We start from the raw sequence: 17,941 nt of genomic DNA on the forward strand, positions 1-17,941 counted from the left end.
CCCTGTCATGTTGGCCAATATAACCTCACTTCTACCTTTGGCTACTTGGCTATCTTTATCTATTTAGTGCTTTTTGTCAGCTATCAGAGACACCTGTAATCTTTATACCCTGTGTTTTCACAATGCCTTACTGATGTCTGTAAGCAGCCTTCTAGGGACTATAGCGGTACAAATACTGCATGCTAAATTCAATAAAATACTGCCCCACAAATGTGAGCTACACAAGCCCCAGCAACCTTCAGTACAGACATGAAGAAGCAAATCTCCCCAGTCAGTAAGAATACAAAGAATACTCTAGAAATTTATCTCACTATTTAATATCTAAATTTCTTACACAAAAGGCAATTGAGGACTTCTTGAATTGCATCATATAATTCCCAGACAACAACTGCATTAAGATAAAGTTACAATTGAACATACATATCAATAATTTAAGGTAAAATACATTACAGGGTTATATATTTAGCCCCAAGCAAGATTTACAAACCTAGGAAGTTTACAAATCTGGTTATAGTGAAAAGAAAACCAAGGGTGTTTAAGAACTGGAAATGTAAGAACAGCTGCCTCTAAACAGTGAAATATGATGGCCACTGTGAAAAAGGAGGCAGCATGCCTTTGGCATCAGACCTACTGAAAACATTGCTTCCATTTTCTAAAGAGGAAAATTCTTCGTGGAATTCTTGAAGGAAAATATTATATGGCAACCTCTATTGAAGAAGGCACTCAAAGAATCTTACTTCAAGTATCAAATAATTTAGGAGGCCTATTAATTAAACTTGTTTAGAAATATGTTTATTTCTGAACTCTTAAAATAATGTTTATAAAGTAAGTTATGCCACTTTGAATAATAAATTGCAGTCTTGATATACAAATGAAGTGAAATCCCAGCTTTTGGCATTAAAAATCCATTATAGAACCATTAATTGTGTTTCCAGGCGTTGTTCATTTTTGCCTGGAAAACGCATGGACTATAGTGTCGTGTAAGCTAAAGGATTTAGGAACCCAAGTCACATCAAATAAAAAGACTTAGGGGTCCTATATCTTCCTGATGGATTTTCTTAAATTTACACAATTATCTGGATGCATGGACATAATGAAACCCCTTAAAATAATTAAATATTCTTACACTTAATGCAGGATTACTGCCCAAAAATTACATTGCTAACCATGGCGCTCACAACCATTACTTATGCCCAAACACAAAAGCAGCTCATTCACGGCAGCGCATACTAAAGCTTGAATAACAGCCCGGTTGCCCAGCAGATCTCCAAGTACTTTACAAATGAAAACAGACTGATATGACAATTGTTGGACATGCACAGCTTCCACTGAAGTCGCAAAATGTATCTCAGGATTAAGCCATAGTCAAAGAGCCTGTTTTTGCACATTACCCACTAAAACTCCCCCTGGCCTCAAGACTCGGTGAACTCAGCAGGGATGCTTTGGTGAATAAGAGGTGCTGAACAGGGCTCTCATGCAATTTCACAACGTTCTATTATCATGCTCCATTACCCCTTGCTACAACACACCTCATTTTACAAACACCATATAAAGGACCAAATACCATAACAGTAGAAGAACCTAGAGCAAAAAAGGCAAATAAACCCCCAAAATTAATAAGCAATGCAAATGTAAGTGGTAGAGTTAAGAAGAACCCACGATGCCTGGTTGTCAATCTTATGCTTTAACCTCGAGGTCAAGAAGCCCTCTTCTGCTGTCATTGCCACAACAGACCATGAACTGAGAGTGAAAATCTGTGGGGAAACAAGGAAAATATGAGAAAGCACCTCTTTGGCCTTGGAAAAAAAACCTCACAGAACTCTTCTTTTTGATAATCACACTGCAAGATTGGGGACCACTGTCTTATACAAAAGCCAGTTCAAGACTCCTTTGAAGTACAGGAAAAAAATGATCTTTTCTGCCCCAAGGATGAAAGGCCAGGCCACTTCTGTAATTAAAAGGAGAGGGTCAGAGAGAAGGGGCAGAGGTGGGATGGAGAGGAAAGGGAGAGCCTCAGAGAGCCAGGCTCACCCCTCCTAACAATAAGATGAGGGACACAGATCCATCCTGCAAAGCTGGAGGCAGCTGCCTGCATGACTTTCCAAGGCTCTGGCACAGGCAAAACGGGCAAAGGGGTCTTGCAACCCTTTCCTTCTGCAGCCCTAGCCCACTGCCTGCTCTTTCTATGCTTTAATCTTTTTTGCATGGCCCAGGGTAAAATTTGTCATTCGTGTCAGTGGTTCACTAGGGCTAACTTGACAAGTGGCTATGTTATTAGTTTCCCTGGAAATCGGAACGGAATATTGAACACTGCATTCTTTCCTATGCAGAATTTGAAATTTAGACCACTAAACAATCTAAATCCTATTTTCATTCTGAATAAATTTACCTACCCTTTTATTTTTTAACACCATCCACCACTCCCTTGGTGCTAGCCGCTAATTATTTGGAAGTTTTATAGCTTCCTTTGAGCTCATGGTTGGTTTTCCAGCTGTTATATTTTTAATTGCACAGACCAAATTTTAATACATTGCCTACTGCAACCATAAATCAACGTGTTAGAAAGCAGACTGCTCAGTAATTGCCATTTTTTTTACTATACTGATGCAAGCAATTTCAATATGATTGAATTTTCAAATTTAGAAACAATGCAAAGAGATTTAGGAGAGAATGCAGAGTTAAGTGTAAACAGCAACCAGCAGACATTGTTTTCACTTGCATTAGAATTCGTATTTAAAGAAAACAAGTAGAAGGACCACTTTATGAACCACTTGTAACACAATGGCTGCTGTTAAGGACTCAGTATCAAGTGCTCATCTCACCTCATTGTTTTCCAGATCTGGAAGTGCCTAAGGAAACAATACACCCTCCCTTAGATGTGGTAAGAGGAGCTGAGAAACACGGGGAGCTATTTTTCAGTGACTCCTGGCTAAGCCAGAATTATATTGAGAGATTTCAAAGGCAAAATCTCTTCTATGCAGAAGACCAGAGATCCCCTGTAGACTGTCACAGGGAATGTGCTTAAGTGACAATGCGATACTCTGACTTCTTCACAGAAGTTAAAACGCTATTGTAAGAGCCAGAGCAACTAATCCAGTGATAAATACTGACTTTCCTGATAGATGTTTTTTATCAGTCTCTTGCTGTAAGTATTAACAGAAGGCACAGTTTCATAGCTGGGCATTTATTCACACAAGAGAAATATCAACTGTTTTTTTACTGGAGCCGAGATTTGGACAGCCCAAAGCATCCCTGCACTCAGCCTTTCCCATTGAGTGTCTTGGCATCTTCATAGAGATGATATTAAATGTAATAATAATACTTGGTGAATTGGTAGGCACGTTGGCAGGCACATTGGCTTTAAGCCATCTGAATCTGGGCTTCTAGCATAACATCCTAGTGCAGTGAATATTATATGACGTTAAGGGCAGAAAGGCACTACCAGCAGTTTTCACTCTGAGAAGGACTTAGTAACATCACAAAGCTGCCACCTTTACTTCCTCTTGTTTACATGGAAGGGAGAATAAATACATATCAATAAATATAGCAATTGTTTACCTTTAAATTACACTTTAATTTAGGTCAAGCCTAACACTTGTAACACCGTTTATCTTCTCAGCACCCTCAGGTTTCCCATGCCTCTCTAAGACACCTATGGACTCAGTTTGAAACATCACAGAAAGATCTCTCAACAGGAGCACATCCAGAAATTAAATGCAACGTAAAGAGCATAAACTGAACTTTTTCATGATGGCAGTAATCTGTATCCCTTTTTCAGAAAAGCAAATTTACCACAACTGATTTCTCTCCTTTACTCCTCCTAAAATGGTTATATTTTTGTCCCTTAACTAAAAATATTCTCATTTGGATAACAGTTCTGTTGTGCTCCTACACTTCTACTCTACTCTTAAGGCCAAGAAATGAGGCATCTTATGAGCTCCTGTCTAGGGTATATCCTGGGAGAAGTGACCAGTCAGAGGAGCAGAAAGTGTGGAGATGACCCAACACGCATGAATCAAAAGATACCACAAAAGCACTTTCAAATGGAAATAAGTTGGTCTTTTTCTGAATTTCTGCAATTCTGAAGTGAGATGTTTCATTTGGCAGATGAAAATTTCCATGGAAACCAGCTGGATTTGTGAAAAAATCCATTTAGTAAAACGCCATAAATTTCCATTATGGAAGGATTTAAACAGAAAACAGATTTGGAGCAGCTTGGAGGTGGAGCCCAGGCCCCAGCCCAGGATGCCCCAACCCACATGTTGGACCACAGCTGCTTTAGCCCAGAACCAATGATGCCTCCTTCATTCCCAGTACTTTAAACTCGTTTCATATAATCACTGATAAGACATAATTGATGCAATTTAATCTCTTTTAATTAAAATAAAATATTTATGGAGAATGCACAAACAAGACAGAATAAAGCTGTTGCTGTGCTCAAGATACTCATCATTTTCCTTTGGAGGAGTTATTTTCATCATGCTGCAGAAGCATCTTCTCTATTTGGGTTATTTTATGACAATGCTAAATGTACAAAGTTAGTGAGTAATGACATTAATTTATGAAGTCTTTATTCCAATGCAGATTGACTCCTGACATTGAAACTTACAGTTTCTGTACAATAATTAGCACTTATATTGTTCTTTATACTTTCAAAACACAATTATTAACTAATCCATAATACACTTTTCTGGTGTATTTAGGGTGGCTATGCTGGTTAACAAAATAATCAGAAGCCAGTTATGCACAGCCAAGGAGTCAGTACCCACTGACTGTTGTAACCTCCAATGATCTCTTTCCCTGTGCCATCACCTGCTTTTGACTTTTTAACCACAGACTGCATTTACATTTCCCCAAGAAAGATAAGAATGTGAGCTTCTTCTGGTAGTAAATACTGAGATACCTTTACAAACAGCTGGGAAGGGTTACTGCAACCCAACATAAAGAAGAAACTTACCTTAGAGTTATTTGTCTTCCTTTAGAAAGGGTCTAAATTTCTAAGTTAGATGCACATTTCAGAGCATCTAGCAGAGATGCAGGCATCTAATTGCAGGAAAAAGTAATGCAGCTATGTTATTCTTGGGACACAAGCTAGGCTACCTGTGTGTTACCCTCCAAGTCAGGTAGGCAAATCCCTCTTATTCAGACTCAGCCCTGATAATTTGTATCAGAGGAATGGTTTAGGTGGTTGGGGTCTCCACACGAATTTCTACGCAAACTCACACGTACACATGTGCAACACAACAGAGGTTTTGGAGAGCAATACTGAAAAGTATGGACTCACACACAAAACCCTTACAACCACCACTGATGTGCCCAGCTGTACAGCAAACCTTCAGCAATCATTTCACAAACAAAATCACAGAAAAGACAAAGTATCAGGTCCCTGATGCTCTCTCTTTTGTCCCCCTTTCACACTCAGTGCCTGTCTCTCTGTCAGGGGAAAGCCATCAAAATCATCACTGAGGACTATAATATAATGCCATGTAGTTTGTGTTGGTGCCCAGACTAGTGCAAAAGCAAAGTAAGAAAATCAGTTCTGGGCAATCAGTCTCAGCCATCCCCTCTACATGCTCCCACACGTCAACGTGGGGTACAAGGGGGAAGGAAGACACAGGCACTGCAAATGCATGAGGACTCTGTGATGCTATATACATACACACGGAAACTTGTTGACACAGAATGACAGAGAAAGGTCTTAGCAAGGTTTACAAAGTTCTGGTGCGGATGAAGCCCACTATCCACAAGGCAAGACAAGCTTTGATCTACATCGTGTAGTTTATCACCACATAAAGATATCCTGAAATGATGAGCAGCAAGATTTGCAAAAGCAGCTGATGAGTCTGACATCAGTTTTGACGACACAATGTAGATGACTCAATGTAGACAAACATCAGGATCCAGATTTACTGGGGAGGAAAAACTCAAACAAAACACCAGCAACAAAACCCCTACTCTGAGCCTCTCCAAGAAATTCTTGTCTAGGAGACATATGCATTAAACTGAAGCTAAAGTAATCTGACTGACTTAACACATTTGTTACACATTTCTTTGTGTATTTAGGCACCAAAAAGCACTAAAACGATAGTTAAACTCAGCATTTGCAAATGCTGTGTAAAGTTTGTAAAGCCTGAATTTTCTGCATAATTCTGACCTATTCTATGTAAAGCATGTAAAAGCAAACATGCAGTATGTTAAGTGCTAAAACCAGCACTTCTTACTTGGGCTAGTCTCACATGTTTCCCTTGCAAACTGCAAGGAGAATGAGAAAGTCACTAGAAAGTACTTCAAGATGTTTAATAACAAACTTTGCAGAACAGTTGACTAATGGCAGATTTCTAAGTCAATGTTTAACTATAAAATATGATTAAGCTGAACTTTATGAGAAGTGATCATTCACGTAATTGAGCAGAGCAGCAAATCAGGATATTCCTATTTTGGTGTGGGCACCTGGCTTATAAAATATTAACTATAATATCCTTGAAACCATCTCCAACCCTGAAACCTGAGGGAAAATTTACTTATGTTCAATAGATACCAGAGCTTCTAAAAGAAGATGGATTCTCATGTAAAAATATAGAGAAATTTTTACTTTCGAGATGAATGGTATACCGTTAAAGGCTTCTTCACACTGAACTATGGTTAATATTTGATTTTTTAAAGTCCATTTACTTCAGCTTTGACTTAAGTCTCTAATGTAGCCATCATGCGGGTGAGAGAGGCTGAAATCAAAGATATGTATCTTCAGTGCATTCATCTGTCATGTAAAAGGTTTTCCTACTCAACGTTAGTATTAAGCAGGGGGGGTTTTGAAGCTGACATGATATATGACATTCTTTCAATGGTTCTGAGGTTAATCAAGTATTTTCAATGAGTCTGTAGTGAGGCATTGAGATTGACAATGAAGTCTAAACCTGATTCTTATTTCTCTTGTCAACTGACAGCCATGAAAAATGATGTAAGAAAGAATGATGCTGATCCAGATCATGGAAAAGGGGAATTTATTGTAGAAGTAGCTCAGTAGTAGAGATTTGCAGAGGCAATGAATTGACTTGCTGAAAATCTCAGTTTAGTATGAGATGTGATACTGTACAACTTCTTAGCACACACTTACAATCAAAGAATGTCTGGCATATGACAACTGTGAAGAAATCTATCGCAGGCATCCCATGCAGCTCTTAAAATCTGTCCATGTGGATCCCAAATTCCAGTTTCCAATGGTTCTGTGTGTACACGCATGCATAAAAGTCTATACTATTTCTGGTATACTCAAAGTCCGTGCCATTTCTGTTCTTCATAACGATGACATGGCCACCTATCCATTAAGTGAGCCCTACATCAGTATTTCTACTTTCACTAAATATCCCTTATGTTGTCTCTTTCAACAAGCAGAGATCAGAGTCAGGAAGGCACACAGAGAACTGTAACTATTCACGCTTGGAACTGAAATCCTTCAGGAAGCTGTGCATGCAAGTGAAGTGCTCAGGAACACCTGGATGTAGATCTTCCCGGAACACCTGGATGTAGATCTTCCTTTACCTTTTTGTCCTTCTCTATTTCAGTAGTGCACGCTTTATTTTTTATTTCATTTCTCATACTCTGCCATCATTCTCACCCATTGGTAATAAATTCAGATCGAACAACATCCTTAAAATTGAGTTATAAGTAAATAATCATCTATAAATCTCCTATCTTGCATTGAAATTCTAAATTTAGTTAATTTTCTACTGAATCACAACAGTTGTCTGTTTTTTTTTTCCCCAGTTTTGCTCCTTCCATGAAAATATTGACTGTCCTACTTGCTTCAAGAATTATGCCTGAGAGAAAGTGTTGTCTAGAGACTAAACCAAAGGCATAGTGGCCAAAGAATTTAGTTCTGGCTTCATTAGCAGTTCACCTGGTGAGCTGGGGAAAGCAACTTCACCTGCCTGCATAGCATTTTACAAAAAGCTACTTCCCAGGGACACCGGAAGAGGTTAATTCATCCAGCCTTAGCTTTGCCCATCCAGCCTAAGTTAGTCGTGGAAGTTCCCCCTATAGCTAGTGAGGAGAGATTCACCTCACCCTCAGAGGCTGAATGGGTTTTCCATTGAGAGACCTTGGGTAACCAGTGTAGCTAATGGCCTCATTTAATTAAAGAAATACATTACTTTTCAGTCTGCATTTGCCTATCTCTGTAATATAATTAAAAGAAAATCCCTCTATGTGTCAAAACCTATAAACATTCAAACTATGAAATATGAAAGACTGTCCCTATTACTTGCATTGATCTCACTGTGCATTTTGTGCTGACAGCAGCTGTAGCACCAGGCCAAGAAAATCCCCAATATGGCATCATCCCGTGTGATATTTAGCAATGCTACCATAGCAGCTGTCACTTTATGTTAGGCTTCCTATCCTCCCTCAGCATGGAATCTCAAGCAGGCTATAATCCCCACATCCTTTGGGAAATCTTCATCCCTTCATATCATGGACCTTGATCTATAGTTGCTCTTTCGCCCTTTCTTCTCTGGTATTTTAGTATTCACATTCTCTGGGGCCATGAGCTGAACACACAAGGATTGTACAGAACCTGCATTTTAGCATTAGTTTAAGCACACAAGTGTCAGACATATTGACTGTATTGTAAAATTTCATCCAGTTTATGGACTGTTTTGTATTTTCAACCATGTCTCTACATGAATTAATTCACTTAAAGGCAAAGAAGGTTTCTAGTGAGCTTCTGAGCTCTATTAAAATAAACCATGCTACACTGTTCAGGTAAAAAATACTTTTGTGGAGAGTTTAGTATCTTTAATAGCCCAGTCACCCAGGACCACTTTCAAGTTAACGTAATAGCCTCTAAACGAGGTTGTGTAAGTTATCATGAAGACTGGGAAAAGCAGTAGCAATGAAACAGGTCAGACTTATACAGTCCTTATTAATGTAAGTAAAGAAAGAAAAGAATCTGACACTGAAGTTAACAACAACAACAAAAACCCACCAAGCTGTATCTCTTCAAAGTGCAAAAATACATAAGAAAAGAAAGAGAACACCTTTTAAGGTGAATAGATTGAAATAAATATGAGCTTCTGGAGTCACATGGTGTATGAAATGATGCCATTGTGAAAGGATTAGATAGAAAAAAACAGTAAAATTTATTGTTTAAAAATTAAGAAAGGAAATACAAAATGCCTTCAGCATGGAATGATTCTTTTTCCCACGTTGGAAAGCACAATTAGAAATTGAAAAAAGAAAGAGAGTGATAGAGGAAAGAAATACTCAAATGCGTTCAGAAATACTTTCAAGGTTTTCCCTTATCTGGTTCTAAAGAGAAGAACCCTGGACTCCCCTCTGCTAACTCAGCAGCACACTCCCAATTCCAGCTCTCATTCCTTCCACTACGGTGAGACAGATACGTGGTTGGGAATGTTCCCTTATTGCCAGAGATGTAAACCCAAGGTATCAGTTAAAAAGAGAAACTCTTCCTGTAGTATCACCGTAGTTCCAAAACTGTTAATCCTATCAGTGATGAGAAACTACTACAAGGCCAGTACACAGATCCAGACATGTCTTTTATGTTGCTGGAAGGTCTTGTTTGCTGAAAGAGCTGTCACTGAGGGGCAAAACCAGAGGTGAAGCAGGTTTCAGTGTAGTGAACTTTAAAACAGGGAAGAAAAGTGGGAAGAATTTGTAGCCCATAGTTCACGGTTAAATTAGCAGCTGCAAACGTACCAGCTGTTGCAAAATGAAAACCTCTTTATTAGTTTTCCCAAAGAGACTTGATTATCCTAACAAAAGAGTAAGAAGAGGAAATTACTAAATTTTAATTAATAAATTGCCAAAGAAAACCAATTAATAATCTTGAGCATGAGGATTTAAAAGATTTTTTATGTGTATATGTAAATATAATTAAGCAGAGAAGGCTGTATATGAACAAAAAAACCCTAAACACTATAATGAAAGCTTTAAGAAAGAAATAGACACCCCCCCCCCCCCCAACACACACACATAACTTCATGTTATCACATTTAAAATGGGAACAAGAAAAGACAGGTTTTAGAAGGAAATCATGTTTTCCCTGCACAATTTCCTACAGTTGACATTGACAACTTTATGGAAAAATATATTATTTAAGCGATTTTAAAGCCTAGTGATAGAAACAAGAGCGAAATATGACTGACGCACAAAATAAGCACTTAAACGGAAGCATTTGTGAAAATGGGAATTGAGAAAGCACAGGAGTCTGTAAGAAAACAACCAGTACAATCCAGCAGACTGGGATGACCACATTAAACACAAATGAATCTGCATAAAAACATGAAGAAAATGAATCAAATAACTTGTTTCATGCATAGTGAATGCTGCCTATTGTAGACAAAGCAAAAAACCATCAGAATTCTGCTTTTTGTAAAATATTCAGCGTTGGACTAGTTACACTGTGTAGCCCTACTGGGAATGTGATCTTCAAATTTAGCCGAGGGATTAAAATATAACCTTTTGTATCTTATGAGAATACTACAAAGGCTTGACTTTAAAAGAACATTTGTAATCCCTGGTGCTCCTTCAGCTGTGGCATCTGGAAAGCCCCAGAAATATCTGTCCGTGCTCTACAGAGGCAGAGTCTCTCTTAGGTGCTAATCTGCAGTAGAGCGGAAGCTGTGGTGAGGACAGCTCAGGCAAAGAGAAAACAAATGCTGTGATAAAAGAATTTGAGAGTGGATCAGGAGATTTTAAAACTGTCCTCTAAGTTTTAAATATGCTTTGCTTTGTTGGTTTTTCTTTTTCTTTACTTGCAATAAAATGATAAAGTTGGAGACTTCACTCCAATGATGTAAAAATAAAAGCAGAATGCTTTAAATAGGCCCAAAAGCTTCTCCTAAGGTAAGGATCTTACATGGCCAGACAAGTGGGATACTACCTTGACAACTGCTGCGTTTGTCCTAAGGGTACAAAGGCTGCATTTAGTAGATCAAAGGAAAGAAAATAGCAGATACCTATCTCAACATCTAACTGTGTATTGCTGACATAACCTTGAGCACTCAAGGGTAAGTGCCAGAGTTTAAGTTTTGAGCACGTACCAAGTTGTGCTGCGCAGCCACATAGCACTGTTAACCAATTTATACAGAAATCTCTACAACAAAGAAGCAATTTCTTGTTTCATGAACTTCTGCACTTCTTCTGATGAAACAAAACGTGTTAAAATTATCAGCAGCAGCAGAACTAGCTTTGACAGCATCACCTGCAGTCAGGCTAACCTCTCTTCAGCCAGAACATCATGGACAAGCAAGGGAGGCATAGGCCTGACATTTACCCAGCTAGAGAAAAGAACTTAACTATTCTGTAACTTAGTAAGAACCCCCTTTATCAGTAAATAAGAAAACAGTATAGTTGGAGGTGCTACTGTAAGAACAGGGTGAAAAAAAAGGGAAAAGGGGAAAAGCAGCCTTTGATACTGCTATTTGAATGAGACTGCAGCCCTTGCCTCCTGCACAGGAGAACTTTGGTGCACTATCAACTATTACCAATAGATTAGGATCTGACAAGGACAAGGAAAGGATTTTTCAACCATTCTGGCCAGCAGGACAGTGCTCAGCGCACATAACACTATGTGCTTGTCATGTGCTTTCTTCTCTGTCTAAGCTGTTGGCCACTGTTGGAAACGGGATCCCCAGCAAATGGGCTTTTGGTCAGGTCTAGCTTGGCCATTCCAAGATTATGTTTTATTCTTTAATACACATGCATGAAATATAACCTTAATATCTTGCATTCCTTGGCAATTGGATACAGTGGCTTCCAGATGAAAGCCAACTGCTTTAATGCAACTTTATCCAAGTAATTAAGAGACATTGATTTTCAACAGCTGGGAAAAGGGGCCTTTAACATGAGCATTCACATTTCAAAGTATAGAAATGACCTAGACAAAGAAGAATAAATACAACAATTTGTTCTAATATTTAAGGGTGGCTAAAAAACAAATGGAGACTCCTTTTTTTACAAGGAATCACATGGAAAAGACAAGGGGTGATGGGCACAAGTTACTCACTGGGAGGTTCCAACTGATGAGAACAATCAGCCATTGGAATAATCTCCCCAGGGAAGTGGTGGATTCCCCAGCACTGGACACTTGGACACAATGGCTGAACAGGGTGCTGGGACATTTAGTCTAAGTCATGCTTTGCCTAGAAAGGTTGCAGCAGATGATCCCTAAGGTCCCTTCCAAAATGGGATTCTATGATTCTATAAATAATTTATTCTTCCCATACATTCTGTAGCTATCTTATTCCTGCAGCATCTTGGAAAGGTTAAATATCTGATCAGGAATATATGTAACTGTTGTACCAAAACAGGAGACGTGTTTGTATTCTGAGGCTGGAACGGGGAATGAAATTGAATAAAGAGCTAAAAAGCATCCATGACTATTCAGGGAGAGACCTGTAAAAGAGATCCCTGGATTTTTACTCTGATACTGTAAAAAAAGCAGATCTCATGCATTGGCAGGGCAAAAGAATTTGTAAGACAAGAAGGATGCTTTTGTAAAAGGTGATGCTGCTTATGAGTGTCAGGTCTGTTCTAATGCCTCCCAAGTTCAGGAACAAAAGAACTAAGGAGTGCATGTAGCTGCCCTGAGACCCTTTTAACTGTAGGTACACTCTCCAGTAATTTCCTTAGTTAATGTCTGCAAAGAGAGACACTGCCTATCAGTCTCTCTTCATCTGATACTCTTGTTCTAACTAAATTCATCTACTCACCGCACCACAGGCACAAGTCACTGAGCAAGCAGCTAACAGCTAATTCAAGAGGTGATAAAGCAGAAATTCTCTAACTGTAACGTTTTGACCTCTTCACCGTTGGCGGGACTAATCAAACTGCAGTCAATGAATGTTTTCCCTATATGCAAGAAAGCAAATTAATTGGCTGGCTTGAAAGATTTAAAGCACATGAAAGTTCTGAGTGGTTGGAGTTTTCCAGGGGCTGCTGTGAGGGAATAGCTGCAGAGGCACTGCAATGCAGCACAAGGCAGCTCACAGACCACTGACACTGAATATTCTTAGGGCTAAGTTATACCCTTTCATGCTGCTGCAGGAGGAAGGAACACGAGTATTTGAGACTAAAATGTGCAATAAAGCTTTTTAGCAGCTTCTTGAGGAGTCCAATATTCTGTCTGCCCCCACTCCCAAGCTCTGTCTTTCAGGACAAATTGTCACTATTTCAACCAAAGTTCATTTTCCTTTGAAAATACATTTCAGTTTCAATGACAAAATGTTTTGCTTGTTTGCTTCCTTCCCTAATTCCTTCCATACTGGGCTGTAATTTGCGATGGTTGCCATTAACATCAAAAGATGTCCTGCATAAAAACCTTCAAGTGTAAAAAAGTGTTTCCCTATGTGGGATTTGTTCCCATTTTAATTTCTAATTAAATATTTAACAGGGACACACTGTTCCACCTTAGGATAATGTCCAGGCTCAGGTTTTTATTTTGCAGAAAGTCCTGCTCAGTAGCTCTGTATCTGTACAATGTTTTAAGTGATCTGGGAGCTGTTAAGCTGGGAGGAGAGTTAAAATGCTTCCAAGAACATTAAAAATTGGAGAGCAAAGCTAAATATAAGCGATTGGTTCCTCTTCTAATTTTGTTCTATCTGGCATTTGGTCTTTAAATTCTCTTTAGTAATTTCAACCATGCACAGAATATGTGAACTGCCCATGGATATAAAAAGTCATATCTCTGAAGCCTGGGGATACTTTGAACACATGCATAAACCTCCATATGAACTATATCCAAAGTGATTGTTAACGATCATGATGCTTGAAACTACATGACCTCCATGTTATGTGTGTACATAAGGTACAGTACACAGGTGATCTTCAGTTTTTAAAACAAAAGTAAGGAATGATTCAAAAAACCCAGAGTTATGGCTCCTGTTCCTGAAACTATAATCTCTACTCTTAATGTTGGACTCTGACTTTTTAGTCTCTGTTATTTGTTTTCCTCTTGCTCCCGATAATATTTTCACATTTTTATTTACAGAATTTGCATTTCTGTTTGGATTTTAACATCTCTTTTTGCTCTTCTATTTCTCCGAGAAATTAAGGAAAAAAAGATGATGAGCATACATGAGGAAAACAGGGAGTGAAAAGCAGAAGAGCTGAGTTGTCTATTCTTCATACTACCCCTTGTATTTCCATTCAGCTCCTTTTCATGTAATCACTGCTTCTATGTTCCACTCTCCCTTTGTTCACGGTTTCTGTGCTCCTTCACAGTATTTGCTCCAGGACCACTTCCGTCTGAGGGGACAGGCAGTGTGGTTCAGATAAACACCATCACCAACCACAAGTCTGACAGCATCCAAAAGATTTGTGATGCTGGTTCTATGTGAGCTAGTCTCTGCACTTGTTTGTTCCAGACAGGATGACAAAACAAAGTGCCTTAATATCAAGAGGAAAAGCTATTCAAGTTGATGGCAAGCGCTAGATGTTTTTGCAGGAGTTGCCATTCTCATGAGATTTGCTGCCAAGTCTGTACACAGTAATGTGAGGGGAGTTTAGGAGGTTTAGATGAACTTCTGACTGAAACAAGGAAAGGAGAGTCTAAACTATGAAAGCTGTTTCTGTAGGATCCACCTCACTATTTTTCCCCTCAGCAAGGTATATTATTTGGTGTTGGAGACACTGCCAAGATAAGTGTGTGGTAAGCTTTTCCTTAGGGCATAAAAGCTAAAGCATTGGAATATAAGCTTTCCCTACTAAATATTTGAATTGCTAATCATCAGCTGGCTTATAGTATTAACTGGCACTTGTATCGACATCACTTAAAACCTGAAATAACAATAGCTAAAGGCTTCACTGAACGTTTTTGTTTGCAACAGCATCTAAAGGCTTAATGCTCTGGAAAAGATAAATAAAATTAAATGAAAGGAAATAAAATACAATAAAAAATAAAAAAATAAAAAAATAAAATAAAATACAATACAATGCAATAAAATAAAATAAAATTGTACTGGTTAACATATACAGTGGTTATTCTTGGATGTCCCCCCAAAAACTTTAAGTTGTAATAATAACTCAGAGCTTCCGGTATGAAAATGGATAAATCAAGCTACAAGCCTACTTTGCTTATGTACTTCACACATTTTGGAAGCATTTTAAAATGAGGAGCCCCTGAGGGAAGCACAGTTTTAAGACTGTATTTTATGACTACGTTCAAATATATGCATCAAGATATGGTAAATAAGAGATCAGATGTAAATAACAGAGAAGGGACAAAAACAGTTCTGCAGGATCTTCAGAATAAAAATAAGCTTTTTTGCTGATATAGTGTGTTTGTCTTTCTGTGTTCCCCGTAAAATTCCTTGCCAAGGTTATTTAAACAACTGGTTTAAACCTGTGTCCTTTTTCTTTGCTGTTAGGTATCTTTAAGAAAGAAATACTTCATTTCACACCTATATTTATACAGTTGGCATTAACCAGCATCTCAGATTAAAATTAAATACTTCAGCAGTAATACTACATGTGCTGGACAGCTACTGAATACTTTATCTTAAAAGATTCAATCATTTTCTATTAAAAGGCTAACTTTTGGGCCTTGCTCTTCACCAGCTCCACTCTCTTCAGTGTGTTTAGAACTATTTGCATGAAACAGAAAACTGGCTGTGCTTCACTGACAAGAACTCAGCAGTCAGGACAAGTCTGCCCTCAACAGGGTTTTTGGTGAATGAAGCAGCATTATAGGAAAAAGGGAATAAATATGCAATATGATCCTTGATGGATTTCATCAGCATAATTTGAATTGCATGCTCGCTAAACCAGAATTTGACATAGTACAGAGCTGGTAAAATATAAGGGGAAAATATGTCAACTACAAGTGCAAATATAACAGGAAAAATCTGTCAAGTGATGTATTTTCTGTATATTAACCATGGCATAGAACAACTGTGAAATGCCAGTGATTGCTGCAAGTACTCAGACACCATGGTGATAATTGCAGTAAAAAATTGCCAGACAGCAAACAAGACTGCTGGAACTAATGGGAACATGGTTTTATTCAGAACCCAGTGGATAGCTATCTGCAATGGAATTGCTTTTCAATACTTTTTCTTTGGAATAACTTTGATTATTACTTATGCATTTGTATATTAATATGTTCCATTTCTTCAACTAAAGACAGACACTTGCAATTGCATTTGCTCACATCTGCTCCTTTCTTAGTATGGCCTAATTTATTCTGTTTAGTGATTCAAGTGCATGATACCAGATATGAAGCACAATTATAAGTTTGACTAAAATACCAGTTGGTTTTTTCCTTATGTTCTATTATCAGGCTCTGGAGGAAAGAAAGATCTCATGCTGGACAAATTCTGGTAGTACTAATTCATCTTCCCTGTGTCCCTGCCAAAACCGACTAGCTGAACCTGCTATTAGAGCTGTCATGTTCCAGCTGAGCCCTACATGTGGCCTAGGCTGGGCACAATGGGGCAGAATCAACAGCTTGTGTTGACAGGTCATAGGACTTGTGAATTGAGCTAGAACTGTTTACTGAAAACTGATAAAATGGTGTCAGCAAGTCTTCACAGGCACCTGTAGTTGCTGAATTCATCTGGAAAGAGTTTCAAAGTAATGACTCTGTGGAGGAAAACCGCAGTTTCTATCAGGAAGTAATATCCCTTTCACAAATTCCATGAGAGCCTCAGGGAGTCATTTGGGTTGTAGCTCATGGACAATGAGAAAGAGTTCAGCCGCTTAACTCTGGACTTGCAAAATCAATCAATCCCTACTTATTCTCACTGAAAAAAGCTTAAACTCTAGAAAGCAAAATATTAGACACCAAGTTATGGATATGATACATCTCACCTTGAATGTCTTATATTTTGCTGAGTTTCCTGTTGATGCTTTTATTTAGAAAGCATCAACATCTTCTCTAGGAAGTACTTGTTATCTGGATCTAACTGCCCTGGAGGTACAATGATACTATCATCCAAAAGTAATCATGAGAAGTTCTATGCATTTATCAGGAAGCATTTATCTGTCTTTGATTCTGATCTGACAGTCTGAAGCAACCTCAGATCTTCCTGGTGTTTCTGTTCATTCTTATCTTTTGCACTGTCTCCAGAAGGAGAAAATAGAAAAGAATGTAAAATGAGCAGTAATGAAAATAAAATTATTAACTGTTGATTACTTATCTATTATACACATTTAAAGATAGCTCTTACTGTTGCATCAAATAGTTCTAAAAGCCAAGTCTGTGTTAAAATACAGCCATTTCTTTGGGATAGAATTGCCACTTGGATATTCATTCCGGATGACTTCAGACGATAGCTGGGAAAAGCGCTATCTACAGCAGCCTCACCCCGTTAAACAGGTGGCTTTAGAGCACTTATCTTTTACCTTATGATTTAAGTTTATTATTTTGCTTACCCTCCGGCTGGTATTGTGCTATGATTGTTACCGTCTGCCCTGCCCCCTTCAGCGCAGCTGCAGCCTGCTCATGGGTAGCACCTCGAAGATCAATACCGTTCACCTGCGGGAGGAACGCAAACAACAACAGATCTGAGTAGTTTAACATTAGACAGAAGGGCAGATGTGGTTTGTTTCTTTAACTATCTGATGGATGTAAAGGTCAGGCTGCCCAGATGCAAAAGTGTAAGTATGACATCAAAAAGGATGGGAGGATGTTACCTATGACGGGCCGTGAGGATCTGCACTAACACCACACCCCATAGTCTGTCTATGGTGACATGCATATTCCCTGACTGCTATTTTGGGGTTTCCTGCTCTCTTGAGTTTACATTTTTGGCAATCTCTTCAGCAATCAATCAATCAATGTAATTTAATATGTAAGGCTCAAAAGATACATTTTCTGTTGTGTTTGAAGGTCACTGCAGAATACTGCAAGTAAGGAAACTGCTCCTTCAGCCAGGCCCTGCCAACCCAGTCTGCAGCATCAGGGAAACCTCTAACACAAACT

The 17,941-nt window shown here is 38.6% G+C and overlaps 1 protein-coding gene across 24 annotated transcripts in view; it reads right to left on the minus strand.

Moving 5' to 3' along the window:
• The window catches only part of DLG2 (discs large MAGUK scaffold protein 2), a 995,744-nt gene that overhangs the window by 182,039 nt on the left and 795,764 nt on the right, over window positions 1-17,941 (minus strand). For all 24 annotated transcript variants that reach the window (XM_057396723.1, XM_057396722.1, XM_057396721.1 and 21 more), the window contains one exon: window positions 17,392-17,494. In XM_057396723.1, the coding sequence (XP_057252706.1) occupies window positions 17,392-17,494 (103 nt within the window). The remainder of the gene's footprint in view (window positions 1-17,391; window positions 17,495-17,941) is intronic.

The sequence above is a fragment of the Pezoporus wallicus genome, unplaced genomic scaffold (genome assembly GCF_028554395.1).
Source record: "Pezoporus wallicus isolate ANWC-B61680 ecotype Strahan unplaced genomic scaffold, APGP_CSIRO_Pwel_v1 contig_13458, whole genome shotgun sequence".
Lineage (NCBI taxonomy): Eukaryota > Metazoa > Chordata > Aves > Psittaciformes > Psittacidae > Pezoporus > Pezoporus wallicus.